The 20,299-nt window shown below is 45.4% G+C and overlaps 1 protein-coding gene across 1 annotated transcript in view; it reads right to left on the bottom strand.

Moving 5' to 3' along the window:
- Positions 1-644: 644 nt before the first annotated feature.
- LOC144124685 (uncharacterized) overlaps positions 645-20,299 on the bottom strand; it is a 34,404-nt gene continuing 14,749 nt past the window's right edge. The window contains exons 4-5 of the mRNA XM_077657520.1: positions 18,658-18,775; positions 645-4,585 (exon numbers count right to left, since the gene is read on the bottom strand). Of these exons, the coding sequence (XP_077513646.1) occupies positions 3,040-4,585; positions 18,658-18,775 (1,664 nt within the window). The 3' untranslated portion in view covers positions 645-3,039. The remainder of the gene's footprint in view (positions 4,586-18,657; positions 18,776-20,299) is intronic.

Below are 20,299 nucleotides of genomic sequence, written 5' to 3'. Positions count from 1 at the left end.
TGTTTAAGGATACGCAGGAAGTAGTCAGTAAAACATTAGTCCTATCTTCAGGCTTCTACGAGACTTGATCACTCGCAGCGTGTATTCGCTGCTCGTTGTTCACTGCCACACTCAAGAAAATGATCTTATTTTTTAGAAGAGCAGCAAAGTGACAGCGGTGCGTTAATGTGAATCCATTCCTTGTATTTACTTGCACAAATACTTTGACTGTGTGTAAATATACTGGCATCTTTAGAGCGTGCATTTATGTAAAAATATTTAGAGAATCTTGCTAAATATTCTCCTCTATAAAGAAAAAAACGCTTGCTTAGACTTCACGGGTGCAGCGCCGTCAATCATTCTCAGGCATGCACTGATGTAGTACCGTGCTGCGGGGTGCTGTAACAAAGGCTAAATTAAAATTTTACTAGAGTTAGAAAAAAAAGGTATTCGCAACGGGCAGCTGCGAAGTGAACTTAGAAGCCAGATAACTAATCGCCTAATCGAATCGAAAGCGCTCGGTAGCTTTCCGTTACGTCAACGAAGGCGGAGTTTGTATAACGTCATCCACCTTATGTTTGCTCACGCCACCTACACTCACCACATGGAAAATTCCGCCGTCACTGCTGCTGCCAATTTTTCTATAACCTCCTTATCACTGTAAATACAATACAATACAATGTTTATTCAACAACTCAGGGATGTTTGGGGCACGGGCAAGAAGCCAGAAGGCTTGACTAAGGCCCGTACCCCAATACATGGCAAGCAGTGTGCAGCTACATGCTGCAGGGGTTAAAAATAAAGATAAAAAACTGGGTGCGATAGGAGAATACAAACACAAGTCAAACGAATATACATGAAAATAAAGCGCATTGTAATGAAATTATTAGTTTAGATGGAGATGCGTATTTATGTTTACCCATGCATACAACATGATGCAAAGACATCAGCAATAAAAAACACAGCAAAAAAAGGAAAAAGAGAGAAAACTAAATACGCGAACAGTTTCAACATTTATGACGTGGTGACATTTCAGTCCTACACATATTTATTTCGCAGGCTCTTCAATGAAATAGGGTCAAAATCTGTATTTCTGCCCCTCGCGAAATCATTCAGCATTGTTGGTAGTCTAAATTTTAACATTTGCCTTCCATATCCTGTACGGCATTTGCTCAATTTCCATTCATCTGGGTTGAGCTTGGGTATATAGGGGTGTGTTTTTCAAGATTTGCCAGTAACTTCAAGGTGTCACTCCCTTTAGTTCTTTCTAATTTGTATTGCTTAGAAAGTCTGTAGTCATACATACATTCTACGCTGACAATATTTAGCTGCTTGTACATCTCCTGCCTGTGACTTAAATAGGGTGATTTGCATATTATGCGGATGGCACGTTAAAAATCACCATGTGACCACCCGTACCATAACTTTCTATCACCTTCATATAACGCGATATTGCATTTCACTCGCGCAGAGGCTTTGTTCAACTATATCCATGAAGGAACACAACACTCTTGGCGGCTATGAGGTTCAAAGTCGAAAGTCGAAGCGTTCTATATTTTCGAACGTAAAAGGCAGTGCATAAAAAAATATTCGGACCGTTAGCCGTGTGGCTAACCCAATAAAATAAAATATACCAGTCAGCCGTAATCAGCAAAAGAGATTTTAAAAATAAAAGTAAGAAAGAAAAAGCAGTAATAGAAATGACACGGAACGAAATACGCACTTGAATCAACACTTCAAAGCCTATCAAATAAACAAAGCGAGAAAAACCACTACGCAGTGATAAGGAACAGGAAAGAAAAGTTCACGAAGTCAACAAACCGTTAAACAAGGTGAGAGCCAAGGGACTTCCTGGTTGCTAATAAAGAAAAACTTGCAGCAGAGCTAAAGTTATTTGCAAGCTTCACATTAATAGGCACTGTGTTCCAGACTTTTGCCCCGGAAAATAGAACTAGGCGTTACCCGTATACGTTAAGACTGGCAGGCAATGTATACGCCACCCGTGAGAAATTCATGTTGTTGTTTGAATCGGACCAAAGTAAGATTTTTTCTCCATTTCTTTCTGTTTGTGCGACGCAAAAGAGCCACTCACAAATCGCTGAAATCGCTCACCGCGGCCGGTAATGCTAACGGATTAAATTAAAGCACAAAGGTTGTGCAAGCTCATTTTGAGTTACGAAGAAGAGCCACAGCCATTATGCAAAATTTTCCCCCTTGTCCTGCTTTAATGTGAACTCAATCTTTTCGTTGTGGTCAATAATTAATGAAACACGAATTGAAGAATCTGCCCTATTGAATAGATTTAGGTCGGTTTCTGTCAGGAAGAGCAGAGAACGAAGCGTGACTTCTTGTTTTTTCTTTCTTTTATATCTTTAAAAGAGCAGAAATGAAGAAATATAGAAAATTTTGTCGCAAGGTCGACTACTTGGTTTGGCACTGAGAAAATTGCCACAAAACTAAAGTGGCCAGCTATGCAAACATCGTTGGAATACGTGAAAACGCGGATACCGGCATGCATAGAAGTACTTTTCTCGCAAATCATGAAAAAATGAGGCGCAAGTGCGTTTTGATCACCACACTAAACAGTCGGAGCCCAAAGCTTCGTGCGACAAGTAAAGCTCATAAAGTGACAAGTGCTTAGTCACCGCCGCTGCTGCCACCTGCCCGCGTAGCAGCAAATGCTTCCCCTCACTTAGTGTGGTCCCATCCTCCGTAGTCGCGTAGTGAATGCGATAAATGCTAAAGAAGTGCGAAGAACGCCGCGAAGGAAACCCGCTGCGAGCACTAGTGCCACTCAAAGCGCAAAGAAAGTGGACTGTCGCACTGGCGGGGCCGCTAAGAGCTACAGCTAAATGGCGGCTTAACTGCTTCCTGTATGCGCGCGCATGCGCAGTGCGCTTTGTAAAATCGGTCTGTTCGGTGAACTCGAATTTGGAGGCGAAAACGCCTAGCCCCTCCACACTACAGCTAACACTTAAAGGACGACCTAACACTCAGAACCCTCCTATGAGGTTTTTTTTAATTGCTTGGTAGCACTTGAAATTAAAAAAAAACACGTTTCTATGCGCAGAAACACATCGTCACAAGCGGGAACACAATAACTGAGAACGGAATAATATGTGCAGTGACACTGATCACAGCCTTCGCTTCGAGCTTACGTTTCTCGTTGGCGACTATCGGTTTTTCCGACGCACCTTTCTCAGTGACAGGTAGTGTCTTGTGGTAGCCCGACGAAGTAAGCAGTGTTTGCTCAGTTCTTCCAGTGTGCAGGCTTGCTGCAGTCGAAACTTCAGTACTCGTGGCAAGACTGCTGTAGACGCTGAGGTGCCCATGATTCTCCGTTTCTTTGAATGTGTTATTTTGATGTGAAGTCGACGCCTGAATGAACAATTTCTTCGTTGTATTCGAGTTATCAAGTGAAGTTGTTAGCGTCGCGATGCTCAGGGTGGAAGAAGCTGTTGCAGGTTCAGACCTTCGCGTTGATGTTTCGCTAGGGTGCTCATCTTCACTACTTGCGGAATTTTGCACCGTTGCTTCCCCTTTGTCCTCTGCTGTGATGTGCACCGGATGTGGTTCACGGTGGGTAACCCCCGTTTCAGCTGCCTCTTCTCCAGTTGCAGAGATATTCAGCGCAGCGCTGACGTTACTCAGCTCAATGATGCCTTCACTCTTCAGGGTGCTCTGTCCTTCGATGTCCAGGACAAAAGGCGCCCTGGTGAAGGACAAGCTCCTTTCTGGACTAGTTACAGGAAACTGTGCGCGCCGCGAAGTGCTTAGTTCCTCTAATCTGTTTTGCTTTTCTTCGGTTCGGCTCTTCCCTACGGCATTATCCATCGCAACTTGGAACGGATCTTCAGTTGTTGCATCGGTGTTTGCAAGCGTTGCTGTGGTATGTGCAGCAGTTCTAGGAGCGACCGTAGTGTCCATGTACTTTGACTTGTGGGGTGACCAGGCACCGTCCAAAGTTGTTACATCTTTTTCCTTACCAGTAGTGTCACTCGGCGTGGATGTATATGGAGGAGATTTCACCCGGATTACTGGCTCTGTAAGGTGAGAAGGCTTACTTGTTCCCCGGTCAACATGCTTGACACCCTGATCTTCATCTTCTGTTTTCGAAGAATTTTCTACGTGAAAACGTTTTCTTACTCTTACTTTGAGATAATCCGTACTGCCCGCAGCTTCTGTAACACTGCTGTCAAAATGTGTTGACTTTCTCGTACTTCTGGATGATGCAGAAGAGTCTGTGCCTGACATGGAGCTTGTGGAGGTTTTCTCAGGGTTCTTTGTCGCCGTCGTACTGCGCATGAAAAGCAATATTTCTGATGTGGTTCCCACAGTTGCATCTTGTGTCGCGTTCCCACACTCGCTTCGACCTCTGTTGCCTGTGGAGCAAGGAACATTCCGTGAACTGGTCGGAGTTGATAAATCACCCTGCCTGGGAGATTGATCGAGTGACGTGGCCTCGCAGTTCATGTGGCTGAAAAACACATCTAGAAGTCTCCACAATGCTTCCGTGGCATTCCGATCTTTTCGTTTAAGCCACAGAGCTTCTGTTCCTTGTTGGTAGCTTTCTTGCACGCATTCCAGCATTTTTTCCTCGTAAGCCCTGCAAAAAAAAAATGGCTTGCTCTTACCCAGCAATTCTGGACACAAGTTTTCTTAGCGCGAAACCATGGATGAACGCAATTTTTTCATATAATGCAAGACTTCACTTTCACAATCAATATATCAAGAGGCCACCCAACGACAGTATTGAATTTTTTTTCCAATTAATGTTTTTTCCTATAGTCAAAAGCGTTCCCCACTGGTTTTCTATGACAGTTTTAACTGTTCGATGCAATCGATGGAAACAATTCAAAATAATATTTTGCTACATATCAGAACAATGGACCATTGCCTTCAATATTAAGGAGAAAGCATTTATAGGCTCAAGACTCGCCAGCGGGGATGTTCGCAGAAAAGTGTCACACTACAGCTGTCAATGAAACTGACGACGTCATAAGTGGTGTAGTATGTCTTAGCTATACATATAGTGCACTGACTGTACTTAGTAATCAGTACTTAGCTAAATATTATTTAGTAATTAATTTAATGCGAATTACTAAATTTAAGATCAGTAATTGATTAATTTGTGATTTTTTATAGTTAATTAGTAATAGTAGTGGTGTATGCAGTATTGTGTAAATGGGAACTAAGTATTCGATATTGCACTGCAAATGCGAAAGGCGCCAGCAGACAATGCTCCTGCGCTTCAATGCACTACGAAAGCGAGCGACGTCATTGAGTGGCGCCTTTAATCAACATCTTCACCACTCATCAGCCACGCAAGCAGCAACACCGCGCTAAATGTTTTCGCTTCAGCGCACTTTTGGTCAACAAAGTGCCCCCCTGAATTTTTCCATAACTGTATCTCGCAATTTTACAATTTTTTGCACCAAAATGCTGAACATGAATATTACGTAGAGGCGCTTGCCAACACGCAGCGTAGCGTTCCGTGCGGCGCGTGCGGGAAAACCTAATTCATTAAGCCTGCAGATCTCAGATGTAATGAAAAAAAGCGCGTTGATAGGAAATGCAAGGCTGGCAGAACAAAGCGTGTACAACTTAGAGGACGGTTTTCCGCAGACTGAAAAAATTAACTTGCTACGATACCGACGTAATTCGCAAAACAAGCGAAAAACTAGCCACGATAGGAAATTCTGGAAGCGAAAGTTGATATGACATGAGGCCAGCTAAGCAGCAGGGCCAAAGTCGGACTGCGTGTAGAGGAATCGTTCCTCCAAAACACGCCGGTTGAAGACAGAGTTTCTAAGAGGGTAACGGTGCCAGTGCGTAGACACAAGCGTTGCGGTGGCGGTCACGTAGGAGGGCGAATGAGAAGCGACACGTGTTTTAGGAAGGACAGACTGGCGAGTTAATACACAAGAAAATACTAAATGAGAGCGACAAAGCTTTTTTAATTTCTTCTTATGTCGCACGATCCATGAAAAAGCCTGTAACAAATCAATGAAAACAGAAAAAAAAGGTTACGGAATAAGACTGACATTCGGGGCAATTCGGGGCAGAAAGCGGCCAGACCTATATGGCCAGACACAGCTTAAGTCAGAAGTGAAACTCCGCCGACAGTCATGGGCACCACACACAGTTGTTTCGCGACAACACAATAGCCCTTTGTTGAAGCTTTCCTTTTTAATTTAGAAAATGCTAATCGCAAGTTAAAATTGTAAGCTCAAGAATTTTGATGCCTCGAATTTCTTCTATAGATAGAAGCAATAAAATGCAAATATTGTCACGTAGTGGTGACGGCAGTCAAAGGAGCGATTAAGACGAACAAAAGGTCTTCTGAAAGAAAACTGTTAATTGGGCTGACTTGCGCCCACAATGGACTGAATCACTCGGCGGCGGCGAAGCGACAAGCTTGGTCGGCGGTCGTCAAGCAGAATGCCCGTCGCTGTCGGCCGTGCTCAATTTAAAGCTGATGGCGAACATCCGATAGAAAGCGTGCAAAGTTACTAGAACATTCCGGAACAACGTAGAATCAGCTCTACCTGGCTGCGATCAATCGAGATAAATCTTGTCGCGTCTTGCGTCGCAAACAAGGCGATAAAGCGGCGTGGCGGCAGATTTGAAGAAGGAACAAACGGTGCAAAGATTGGCGGCAATATTATTTATTTCTGTTGATTCTCTGGGTACTAAAGCAACCTGGGGGTATCCGTTTGGGTGCGTGGCCCTCTCATTTGTATCGTGGGGACACAATGAGCACCTTAGCCGCTGCGACTGTGTTCTTCCCTCGACGTCATCCAGAAAACCTAGTGCGCATGCCTTTTCTAATTTTCTAGGTGTCATTTGCTTGCTAGACCGCGCTGTCATGGCGACCTCATTCGCAGCAGCATTGTTCCCTGCCGGTTGCCCCAATAAGCGTTCAACGCTTGTAATAGAAGAATCCATCAGGCTAGCATTGATAAATATTCAACGAGTGATACGTTCTACTACCTTTATCTAGCACTCAAGCTGAGCACATATAATTTCTACGTTACCTCTGCAGCTCACCATCGTACGCTGCTGTTGCCACATGTTCATTTTTTTTTTCACTTCCTTTCACATTAGTTTATTTTTCTCAGGGATTCCTGTTCAGAGGTGTTGCCTTGCAATTGTAGCCCAACATAGCCATCTAATTCTGTTTTACACCACATTGATGGAAGCAATGGCCACACAGAAGCCCTTTTCCTTGTTCATCGCAAACGCCTGCAGGATCAGCGTATTCAAGCAATGAATATAGCTCCAGCGAATAGCCAGAGTATGGTGCCAGTTTGCTTCCAGTTAGGTTCGAATAATAATCTTTTTCGCATGCTCGACAGGTCGGTTGTTCCCAAACCCACTGCATTCCTCAATATGTGATCTTCCACAGCTTAAGTTGACATAGTAAGGTAGATTGAAGAGGTTATCGGTAAAATGGCTGCGATGTTCTTCGCTCTAAAGGCCAATTGGTGGTTCATCTGATTTTTCATTTTTGCGCAAAGCATAGAGACACTTTCGGATGGGCAAGTCCACAAGTGTCCAATGAAAGTAAACATCTGTATACCTTCTAGAGGTTTGCCTCCCGATGAAAAATGTGTTTTTTCGTGCCCTTCCATATTTCGAAATCATAAAATCGATAATGGCGATAACAATTTCATTAGTGATTATCTCGTTCATATACATGGAGGCTTCGTATCACCCGCCCACCAACTCGGCACATAATCTCACACCCGCAGCGACTCTGAAAATCTTCCAATCATTCTTATATTTCTCTAGCCCTTTTGAAACCATCCTAGAGACAATGTAGAGGCATCATCGGGTTCGTTTGCTTCGCAGCTTCTCCATGCAGTGTGATTACAGGGATTGCATGTTCAGGTTACTGTTCGAAGCGTTCTTGTAGAAGAAAGATCGCTCTCATGTTATTATTTGTTCCATCAGTACGTCGAAAAGCGAATCTTAATGTTTAATACCGTAGGTGCTGAGGCTTCAGCGAATGTAACTCTCTCTCTTTAGCAATATTTTGGCTTTCTGTGATTTTTTCTCATATAACTTGCACCTTGTCTTCTTCAGTCTGTGTATTTTTTTCTTCTCCTTTCCACAGCTTTTCTCTAGAAGCACCAACCCTCTTGCCACCCTTTTCACTCTTCTCCTAGCCCGCCATCTTTTCACCTTTTTTCCTGCTTTGGGTCTTCTTGGCCAAAGAGATTAAAAACGCATTTTGCTGCTTTTGCTCAATCCTGCCATAACTTCTTTCCTGCTAAGTAGCAATATTCCTTCCTCTAGCCAGCCTACGAGGCTGCCAGCGCGATACGAACACTTTGATTTGTCTCTTTTGATTAAGGTGTGTAGCTAATGTCGGTCCTCTGACCCCATTTCAGAGTGTATTGTTATTTTTTGCCTGGAGTCTCTTGAAGAAATGTTACCATCCACCCTGTCGAGCATCCCTTCGATTTTTTGGACGAGTCGTCAATAGTCACAGGTTTGTTGGCCAAGTTTGATTTTCACATTCGTTTCCCTAACCCAATCTCATACTATTCTCAATAAAAACAGCTGCTCTTTACCAGCCGCGGTGGCTCAGATGTTACAGCATTTGGCAGCTGGCAACGAGGAGGCGGCTAGAATCGCAAATGTGGCGATACCGTTTCGATGGAGGAGAAACGGACAAGACGTCCGCATGCTGTACTGTATGAGCGCATGTTAAAGAACAACTGCAACACAATTTTATTCGGCTAGAATGCCTCTTAAATATGCTGGGTACGTCAAGAAACTAACCGCTACAATGTTCTACGCTTATTAGAGAACCAGTTGTGCTGTCATAAGTGTTTAAAACGCTATAGAGCGGACGATGCGTGCACCTGGCGGCACATCACGCAGTTAGGCAATTTACCGGACATGACGTACTTATTGACCACCGAGAGCATTCTCAAGCCGAGAATTAACGGATTACGGACGGCATGGCTTGGCTGATCTACTGCGATACTGTGGAAAAGTGTCTCGAAATTTTAGGTGAGGTTATAATGCCCAAGCGCTGTGTAGCCATCGGGGGCATGAACGCGAATGCATGCAACACATGAACCAACTCATCGCATGCATTTCGGAAGCAAGGCAAACAGAGCTATGTGCCATATACGGCGACCTTCCTTTAATGTTGTTTTCTTGTGGGCCCTTGTCAGGTTTGGTAAGAATTCATCGAAACATACCATCGGTTGTGCATATTAAAAAAAAAACTGTTTCGCAAAATCTCTAAAACGAGCGATATCTTTTGTCTGTGAACGAAGGACAAGTGCAGACTCCGAGAAAGGAAGTGCTTTCGTTTGGCGGGCGTTCCTTCGCAGTACTGTAAATCTGTGCAATCTACGTTTGCGTCACTTAGAATGCAGAATAGTATCGTGCCCCCGTCTCGTTGTGGATTTTACGGACAGAAGCGAGCCAGCACAACGCCACAACCAGAGCGCTCGAGTGGCTCGGAGTGTGCCCGTGTCAACGTCCTTTCCGCCTTCGGGAGGTGGATATTAGTCCTGAGCCTTGCACTAAACCGGAACATTCTCTCTTTTTTCGCCACCTCTTCCCTCACGGCACAGCTGAGATGTCCACCGAGAAGTGAGACGTCTAGTCATCATCATCATTTCACTATTTATTGAACCCTAAGAACCCTTCAGAGGGTATTACATAAGCAGGAGAGGGGGGGGGGGGGGCGGACAACAGCAGTACATGAGCAGGCTATAAAGAAACAATGCGTCTTTACTTGTCCTTAGTCTGCGGAGCATCCACTACGTGCGTCCGAGGCCTACGTGCCGTGGCCGGGGATTTGGGGTCTCCTCGTCGGTGGACCATTGAAGTTTTCATTCATTGATTCAATCTAATGCTACTCACCTGCCAACCCAGAAGTTATCTAGGTGTCTCTGAATTTTTATTATTGCCCTCCTCATTTCTGAATATATTCATTTAATTGTTGGTGGAGCAATGATTTCAATGAAACCAACAGTTGGGCGAAAACTCGTCTCGTTTTTGTCTATCATAAAACGTGACATTGCAGACGCCAGTCATCAATGTCACGTATTGTGATTCACCCCTACCAGAGGAGTTTTCGTCCAACTCTTGATTTTATTAGCCTTCGCCGGGCGTGCGGCCAACCCATCGACAGCGAGCGAGGCTCCCGTAAGAGAGCAGAAACGTATTTTGAGTATTCTTTTCTATGTTGTGGTCCGCGTCTGCAATGTCACATTTTAACAATCATATCAGAGGTCAAGGGCTAATGTCATGCTTCTTGTCATGTTTTATTATCTTTTTTCTATCAAGCCACATAAACTGAACTCATGCTTATGGAAATTTGAGCTGGAATGAAATCCGTGTCTCTGTTGAAGACTTTGGTTGTGTTGGGCTTGCTTCGCGCTATCTACTTTTCTGTCTCCAAGTCGATTCTCATGATCGAGGAGGGTGCGATTCATGGCCGCCTATCGCACTTATACTACCGTTTTTGAGGAAACTATATGAGGAGTTACAGGCAAGGCCGCCACGAAATTTTAAAATAAAATTTTCGAGGTATGAAGATGTCTTGCTTTGGTGGTCATGAGTTAACACACGAATGGTGATAACTGGTGAGATGGTTAACTAATCATGTCCAACATTCGTGGATGAAAATTTTCATTTTTGGAATATTCTGAGGTATTGTTCTTAATGGTTCATTTTTCGGATGTGTAGCAAAGTCTTTCTTTTAAATGCTTCCGTGCCTCGCATCAAACAGTTAAGACTGCCAAAACAAAAACCAATGGGGAACAGTTTTGACGACCGCAGAACTGTAAATCGCAAAAAAATCCAAGCCTTCCGACAGGAGATCAACCGGTATATTGATTCGTGTAATGAAATCTTACAATATATGAAAGTGTTACGTCATTTAACTGGCTCCCGTTAAAAAATGCTTCTGTCCAGAATTGTTGGGTAAGTTCTGATAATTACCTTTTTAACTATTCCGTTTAGGAGATTGCAATTGGCGATATGCAGCTGGCCGTTAGTAATAGAATTCCGATGCACGATTACCATCAGCGTTGTGACTCAACAATATCGGCAACCTCGGGAAAGAGACGCGCGTTTCGTATCTTTTGCTGTCGTCTACGTGATATACTCCCCAGCGTCTGTGAACCAACTGACGAAGGCGGCGATCAGACGTGTTACAACGCGGAGGGTGCTTTACTCTTCATCCAGACAGGCAGACATTGAAAACTGAACCTGGCAACGTTTAACGCTAGAATCCTATGCAGTGAGGCCAATCTAGAAGTGCTGTTTGAGCGACTAGCGGGTATTAAGGGGGATGTCGTAGCGCTTAGGGAAGATAGGAATGACACGTAAACAGTGCTAAGGGGTGGGAACGTACTATGCTATCGTGGATTAGCGGAGGGTCAGGAAGTAGGTGTATGATTCCTTATCAATCGGCATAAGGGTGGAAACATTCAGGAATTCTACAGTATTAAAACGAGGGAGGTAGTTATTGCCAACAGGCTTAATAAGCTGTAGAAACTGAAGGTGGTAGAGGCTTACGAGCCGACATCCAGCCATGATGATTAGATCGCCCAAAGCTTCCATGAAGAGGTAAAATCGGCAATGAGTTATGTAAAATCACAGTAGACTGTAATGAATAGCGACTTGAATTCCAAGGTAGACAAGAAGCAGGCTCTCGATCGGACAGGGGGTGACTATGATATACATTTCAGTAATAGCAGTGGGGAGTTAATAGTGCACTTCGCAGTGGAAAAATTTGGAGGACGCTTAAGCTTCGTCTTTAAGAGCGAGACGTAACAGCGTGTCGCAGCGTTGCCGAGGGGTGCATGGAACGCCATCGCCCGTTTGGCGCGACTGGTGGCCCGTATGACAATTTAAGGAAAGACGCCGGTCTCATATATCTCGGTGGACACCCGAACTGGGCCGTAACGGTTCATAATAATTTGTCTTTAAAGCGAAAGCTTTACTGGTCGCGAACTTGCGATTTCGCCGTGGCAATAATCTGAGGAGGCAGATGACGTCACAACGCGCACCTCGCCGTGGATATTAAAGCGAAGGCTTTACTGGCCGCTAACTTGCGATTTCGCCGTGGCGGTGGTCCGAGGAGGCACATGACGTCACGACGCGCACCTCGCCGCGGATATTTCTCTCTCTCACTTTCTACTCACTATTGCGTATGCGCGACTATTAGCACCGAGCCACAGGTGTGCCGCCGCTGCGCAGCGCCGCGCCTTTCCTCAAAATCCATCTCTCAAATTTCAGTTTTCTCTTCCTTCCCTCCCTCTTTATCCCTTCCTTTAGGGCGCGGTTCGGGTGTACACCTAGATGTGAGATGGTTCGGCGGTCGCCGAACCAACTGGCATGATATCACACCGCGCGGCTCGCCGCCGCCGCCGTTTGGTATGACGTCACACCGCATTCCTCATCGTTGCGTCAAGCGTAGTTTGAGTATAGAAAGTCTCACTTTGGCCGACGTGACGTCGCCGTGCAGCGCGCGTGCGCGCGTTACGCCGGAGTATAAACGCGCCTTAACAGAGCCTGTGCTTGACCTCTAACGAACGTGTTCGGTGGCTGCATCTATGGGAGCTACTGAAACCCCCCGCACTCTTCCGATGCAGATGTCGCCGCGCTTTCGCTATGTATATCCTGGCCTAACAGAGCTAGGCCATCAGCAATTTTTTTTTGGGGGGGGGGGGAGGGTAGCGGGGAAGGAAATGGCGCAGTGTTTGTCTCGTATCGTTGGACACCTGGACCGCGCCGCAAGGGAAGGGATAAAGGAAGGAGTGACAGAATAAAGATGAAAGAGGTGCAGTAGTGGAGAGGTCCGGAATAATTTCGACCATCTGGGGATCTTTAACGTGCACTGACATCGCACAGCACACGGACGCCTTAGCGTTTTGGCCCCATAATAACGCAGCCGCCGCGGTTGGATTCGTACCAGGGACCCTAATGGAAGGAAAATGAAAGGAGAATTGGTTTTGTGGAAAGGAAATGAAGTCTGTCTCACAATTCTCGCCGGACACCCGTACCGCGCCATAAGGGAAGGAAAATCCCTTCCCTTATGACGCGGTTCAGGTGCCCACCGAGACACGCTCGCGGCCAACGCCGCCGACCACACTGGCTTTTCTGCCGCACGAGCTCCTTAACACTGTCACGTTAAAATTCTGAGGGTACTGAAGTCCGCGTACGTGGAGGACTGCGAAAGGAAGTTTTCTGAATAAAGGAAAGAACGCAGGAGCTCTCAGATCTCGACATCTCAGTGCACACCTCAAACGCGCCTCAAAGCATTAAACTGATGGTGCATATGTCATTGTTTCGAACCCCTGTCGCAAGCTAGCCTCCAACGTGACTAAAAGACTAAAACATACAGGCTATATGCGATCAGAAAAGCTCTGACACAAACCAGAATGTCGTACGACGAACGGCTGCTCAGAACTTTCGTGAATGTTGTAAGGCCGCGCTTCGTCAACGCGCATATTTTTCTTATTCCTTTAGCTTGCGGTCACAGCGGGCCTTTGGTCTACGCTCCCCCTGCCCGCGTGACCTCCTCTCTCCTCCCCCCTACCCCCTCAAGCAGTGGCAAAGGCGCAGGAGGCACTAGCTGCTTGACAGCACCGCTGCGACGGCCGAAGACACCTGGCTGTGTTAAGCGCGCCAAGAAAGCATGCGAGGCGCGCACAACGAGCACGTGGTGCCGCTTGGTCTTAGGCAGCATTCCCACGGCGGCAGACCCCGATACTGCGCGTTTGCGGAAATATGCGAACCACCTCGCATTCCGCGATGGGCCCCCTTTTTTGGCATGCTCGGTGGCACCGAAGCGTCGCGGGTCTCCGCCGTCTCACATTCCTGCTGCGAGCCAGTGGATTAGTGGTCCCGCCAATTAGCTAAAAAAAACGCTTCATCCTTCGAGAGCCTACGCGCGGTTCTGTAGGGGAAGGGGAAAGCATCAAGCACTAAGGGCGAGAACTACCCCGGGGAGAAGGTTTTGAAAATGTTTTCTGTCTGTGTTTCTTTTTTTTTGGCCAAGCCCCGGGCTCGAATTTGGTCCCAACCTTCAGGGGCTGTGGCTACCGCCATTGGTTATCAAAGCTTAGGGCGGGCCTCGAAGTATGACCGCCCTGACTTCTTTGTTTGCAAAAGCTTTAAAATTGCATGTAAAATCATTGGAAAGCAGTCCTGTCTAGTTGAGCTAGAGACTCCGTGCAGTGGCATGTAATTCTGCAACCCTAGACTCTAACCTCGCGTCGATGTGTTAGGGCTTGTAGAGAGTGTTTCTCTGTGTGAGAATTGTCTTTGTCAGTTACAGCTTGACTGTCTGTGTGACTAACTGGACCCCCGACGTAGACCCTACCGATGTGGATCAGAACACCTGTCATCTTTTAACGCTGAAAGATATATCCACTCATTACCGGAACTTGGACCGTCAGTACCCAGCTCCGCTGAAGGGGCTAGAGAAAGCGGGCGAATGCATAATTCTTGGACCCTTTACTGACACTCAGCTGTGCCCTGCAGTACACAAGTATTTCCATCCTTCCATCTCTCGCCTCTACTCTTTCTGTGGGGAGGTTGCTGACGCCTTCCACATGGTCTGGGCATGCCACCAAAATTATATTCATCCGCCCCTAACACATTCCCCTACCCGAAAGTATTGGGAGGCGGCCATGCTCGGCTGCCTGGACGTGACGGCCATACAAGCCCTGGTTCAACGAGCTAGAGTGGCGGTGACCAATGGGGTAATAATAATAATAATTGGTTTTTGGGGAAAGGAAATGGCGCAGTATCTGTCTCATATATCGTTGGACACCTGAACCGCGCCGTAAGGGAAGGGATAAAGGAGGGAGTGAAAGAAGAAAGGAAGAAGAGGTGCCGTAGTGGAGGGCTCCGGAATAATTTCGACCACCTGGGGATCTTTAACGTGCACTGACATCGCACAGCACACGGGCGCCTTAGCGTTTTTCCTCCATAAAAACGCAGCCGCCGCGGTTGGGTTCGAACCCGGGAACTCCGCATCAGTAGTCGAGCGCCCTAACCACTGAGCCACCGCGGCGGGTAAACCAATGGGGTCCCTAAATAATGGCCTCCACCTACTATTGCAGAGTGAGCGGTCCACTTATTTCTGCTTTCTTTTCAAATTCTCTGTAAATAGTATTAAATTCTTGACACCACCACCACCCGGCTTTGCATCGCGCGTCTGTTTTCGTCATTAATTATTGGTGACGTCCTTCGCTAAGTTTTGGTGGGCGGCGAAGGCAGTGGCTGAGCGGCGTCATTGCCATCACGTAGTTTCTAACCGGTTCAAGGTCAGACAACTCGTGCACATGGCGAAGAAGCTACGGATTGGAGTAGTAAAAGTTTTCGCTTTTAAACAAAAGTCAAAGGTCAACTGTTGCGACGCCATAGTGGACCACATATGGTAAGGCCTATAGCGATACTTGACCTCTGGCTACTCGAAGGTAAACCGGCAACATACGGCGAAATTGGCTTTATCTAGAGTGAATAAGCCTTCGCTTCAATGGTTTACGGATTATGTATACCTTCTTCCGGCAACAAGAGAACAGGAAGTGGACGTGGAATAGCCCTATTGGTGAGGTAGAAAATGAAAGAGACTTCGTACTATGCGCTTCCCCGCGTATCACTAAGGATGTGGAGGTCCTCGGAAAGGTGCGCTTTAGCGACCACAGAATAGAAAGGCCTCGAACTAGCTTAGCGTTCAAGAGGGAACGGAAGAAACTAGCGAAATGGAAGCGCTAAGTAGAGGAACAAATTAGCGGTCGGTAAGTAAAGGAATTCAGGATACCGCTGCTGAACAGATAATCGGCTTTAACTGCGGAAGACGATCACAATGTTTGAACAATGAACGAAAATCTCACAGCTATTACTACAGAGTGCGCAGTAGAAGTAAGCGCTAGGACGGTTCGACAGGATACCGGCAAGCTATCTCAGGAGACGATAGACCTCATTAAGAAACGCCAAAACATGTCAGCGTCTAACCCCACAAACATAATATTACTGGCAGAGCTATCAAAATTAATATGTAAGCGCATTGTAGCCGACCTAAGGAAGTTAAATATGGAGAGAATCAAGCATGCTCTAAAGAACAGAGTTAGCATAAAAGGATTGAAGTGGAAAATAGGCATCGTTTTAAAAACAAGATGTATGCCTTAAGAGACAAAGAGAACAATCCCATTATATTGTTGAAGTAGCCGAAGAGTTATACACATCTAAATACAGCAGCCAATGTAATCAGATCGTTAATGAGAGAGGAAGTAGCAGACCGTAATGGGACATCCCGCCAGTAACGTAAGAGGAAGTAAACAAAGCCTTAGGAGCAATGCAGAGGGCGAAAGCAGCTGGTGAGGATCAGGTAGCAGCAGATCTGTTGAAGGACGGAGCGGAGATAGTGCTAGAAAAGCTGCCCAATCTGTATACGCATTGCCTTATGTCCTCGAGCGTACCAAAAGCTTGGAGGAACAATTATATCATTTTTTTCTATAAAAATGAAGACATCAAGGACTTGAAAATTAGAGACTGATGAGCTTGCTGTCCGTTGCGTTCAAGGTGTATAATAAGGTAACCGCTAATAGAATCAGAACCTTCGACCGCAATCAACCAAATCACCAGGCAGGCTTTCTTAAAAGATACTCGACAATAGACCATATTCACACTATCAATCAGGTGATAGAGAAATGCGCAGAACATAACCAACCAGTATACACAGCCTGCACTGAATACTAGAAAGCATTTGACTCAGTGGAAACTTCAGCTTTCATACAGGCACTGCAGAATCACTGTGTAGAAGAGTTTTATGTGACAAAACATGATATCTGTAGCGACCGCACAGCTACCACAATCCTACGTAAGCTCTGCCATAAAATTCCACTAAGGAGACATGATGCTGCCAATGCTATCACCACTGGTTTAAAGGTGTTAATAATAATAATAATAATTGGTTTGGGGGGAAAGAAAATGGCGCAATATCGGTCGCATATACCGTTGGACTCTTGAACCGCGCCGTAAGGCAAGGGATAAAGGAGGGAGTGAAAGAAGAAAGGGAGAGGGGCCATAGTGCAGGGCTCCGGAATATTTTAGATTACCTGGGGATCTTTAACGTGCACTGACATCGCACAGCACACGGGCGCCTTAGCCTTTTGCCTCCATAGAAACGCAGCCGTCGCGGTCGGGTTCTAACCCGGGAACTCCGGATCAGTAGCCGAGCGCCCTAATCACTGAGCCACCGCGGCGGGTAAGGACGCGTTGCGCGGCCTAGACTTGGAACAATTTGGGGGTAAGGTTGAATGAAGAATATCTAAGTAATTTGCGATTCGCTGTTGACATTGCCTTGGTAAGTCAATCAGGAGATACACTGCAAATCATGATGAGTGAGTTAAGCAGGTAGAGCGGAACGGTGGGTCTAAAAATTAACGTGCAGAAAACCAAAGTGATGTTCAACAGTCTCGCAAGGAAACAGCAGTTCATAATTAGCAGCGAGGTGCTGGAAGTGGCAAGGGAATACGTCTGTTTAGGGCAGGGAGTTACCGCTGATTCGTATCATAAGATGGAAATAACTAGAAGAATAAGAATGGTGTGGAGCGTAAATGGCAGCTTGTCTCAAACCATGCATGGCAGTTTGGCAATTTCCCCCAAAGAAAAGCGTACGACAGCTGTATCATTCCGGTACTCACTTATGGTGCAGAAACGTGTAGGTTAACGTAAAGGGTTCAGCTTAAGTTAAGGACGACGCAGCGAGCTATGGGATGAAAAATGATGTGTGTAACGTTGAGAGGCACACTGGGTGAAGGGAAAAATGGTGCTTAATGACATCCTAGTCGAAGTCAATAGAAAGAAATGGGCTTGGGTAGAGGGCATGTAATGCGAAGGCAGTATACCAGCGGTGCTTAAGAGTAACGGCGTAGATTCCAAGAGAAGGCAAGCGTAGTGGGGGCCGGCAGAAGGATATGTGGGCGGATATGATTAAAATATTTTCTGAGACACGGTGGCCGCAGCTGGCAAAGGACAGGATTAATTGGAGAGACATGGGAGAGGCCTTTGCCCTGCAGTGGGCGTAGTAAGGCTGATGATGATTATGACATGATATGTGCTAGCTTAAGTGTTTGGGACCCTTAAACAATTTATATTGGGCACTGAATTTGTGTGTTCGTATTTCATTGTTTTGCTAAATAAAAAAACTTTCAAGCAAAAAAACAAAAAAGCAACGCCCCCAGTGCATGTCGCTCAATCACACAATTGCAAAGTGCCGCCTGCGGTGAGCCGCTAGCCGCTGCCCGCTGGCCCTAACCAGAGGGAAGTGCGAAGGTCACATGACACATGCTCCACGAAGCAGCATAGGCTACGGAATGTAGCTCCAAGCTCATGTTTTCGAAACCATGTGTCTTCGGCGCGAGATGGCCGTAATTTCGTGAGCCGCAGCGCCTATGTTATCGCTCTTTTATTTACCTCTCTGCTGAGCTCTGGAATAAAAGGCTATAGATTTCAATGTGACTGCTTCGAAAGAAAACTTCCCAGTAAAAATATAAGTGCGCCGACATTTCTCGCTAATTTAATGATTTGTTTCTGTTTTCATCGTTAAGCTTGTTGTAATTCAGTTTTCAATAATAAAGAAAGTGACCTATTTAGAGGGTGGATGGGATAGAAAGTGTCACTTACCTGCAGTCTTCTAGTGGTCGTGCAACAGAGAACAGCTCTCCCACTCTGCTTGGGCCCACCTCTTTGCTGCAGTTCTTAAAATTTTCTATATCCGAGGATTGAAAGTTTGCGTACAAATCTGAAGAACAGAAAGCATAAGAAACCTTCCTGATGAGAGCTGTAGTTACAATAAATTTCTTTAGTTATACAATATCGATATAACGCTGCACTGCTCACTCCTTTTGAAACCACGTAGAGAACAGCGAGGACCTGACCTGTCATCTTTTTTATTTCGAGCGCTAGAGATGCATTCCAAAACATTGGGAATTTTGCATAACATAAAACAACTGTTAATAGGACTGTGCAAATCCTAATGCGACTTAGAGCAGCTAACAAACTGTGATAGGTGTGAACTGCAGAGCTGTCATACATAAAGCTGCTTCTATTTTAAATTGTGCCTGAGCTAGCATTTTGGAACCATTTAAAAAAATCTCAGTGCAAACGTAAGAACTCACTGCTCGTCATGTTCTCTATGCCTTTGTTCTTTATAAGCAATGACACAAACGTTACTAACGGAACAGATTCGCCGTGTCAAAATAATTTTTATCACCGGCATGCACATGGATTCTGATCAAGTTATCGGGACAAGAGGTCGTTTTCATCAGAATTTTTGCTCCGTGGAATATTTCTGACATAAGAAACGACCTTCCTGGCAAGGACAGCTTGTTTTAACCTGAAACGCTGCAAGAGCGGTGACAATTTTTATTGTTAATTTTACTCTTAGCTTCATTTGTTTCGTTAGTGCCTTTTTTTTCTTCAAACGCAAATGTGTAAGCAGCGCGTAAAGGTGGGTATGTGTTTCTACTGAAGAGAAAATATTGACAGCTATCTAAATTTAGTTTAAAAAAATATACGATGATTAGTGGATATTATGACGTACTGTGTGAAACCATTTTCGTTGCTTGAACTTTCTAGAGGCACTAAAGATGAAAAATCATGTAGAAGCACAAGCAACAGCCGCTTGCGCTAGGTTACGTTGTCAGGAATAGAGTGGAGTCGGGGCAATACTTTTGCAATGAGATAGGAAGAAAACAATAGAACAGAGTACAAAAAGGATTCACTGTGCTACCACGTAGCCATTTCTTTAAGAACTGTTTACCATTTAAGGCTGAAAACTGGACAAGTTGGTGTTTAAATAGAGAAGACATAGCACTAGCGTTAACCACAGCTAGCGTTTCTCTTTTCAGCTCTCCCTTCGTACCTGTGGTTTTAACTCTAATGCCATGTGCTCTCTGTGTACTATTATGGGCACTGTCAGTTCTTTTGCGCAAATCCTATTTCTGCTCCCAGGGTCGGAAGAGAACGCATTGTCCACGGTGATTATATCTCCAACAATTTATGCTTTTTTAAATGCGTACAATGTAGTACATGTACTTAAAAATTTAAGCCACAACACGTTTTTGCGCATGTAAATCGAGAATGCCGCAGCAGAGAGCATAAATCAAACTCTTGCATGAAGGATTGTTGAATTTACGGCTTCAAACTTTTGTTTTGCCCATTTACAGGGACACGCTTGCTTTGGTCAGACCGGGACATAAACAATAGTTTACATTTCTAATTTTGGATCCTTTTTGAGCCTGTTAAAATCATCAGTCACGTCTAT

This window comes from Amblyomma americanum, chromosome 3 (genome assembly GCF_052857255.1).
Source record: "Amblyomma americanum isolate KBUSLIRL-KWMA chromosome 3, ASM5285725v1, whole genome shotgun sequence".
Classification (NCBI taxonomy): domain Eukaryota; kingdom Metazoa; phylum Arthropoda; class Arachnida; order Ixodida; family Ixodidae; genus Amblyomma; species Amblyomma americanum.
The sequence above is the reverse complement of the archived record's forward strand: the minus strand, read 5'-3'. Positions and strand labels throughout refer to the sequence as shown.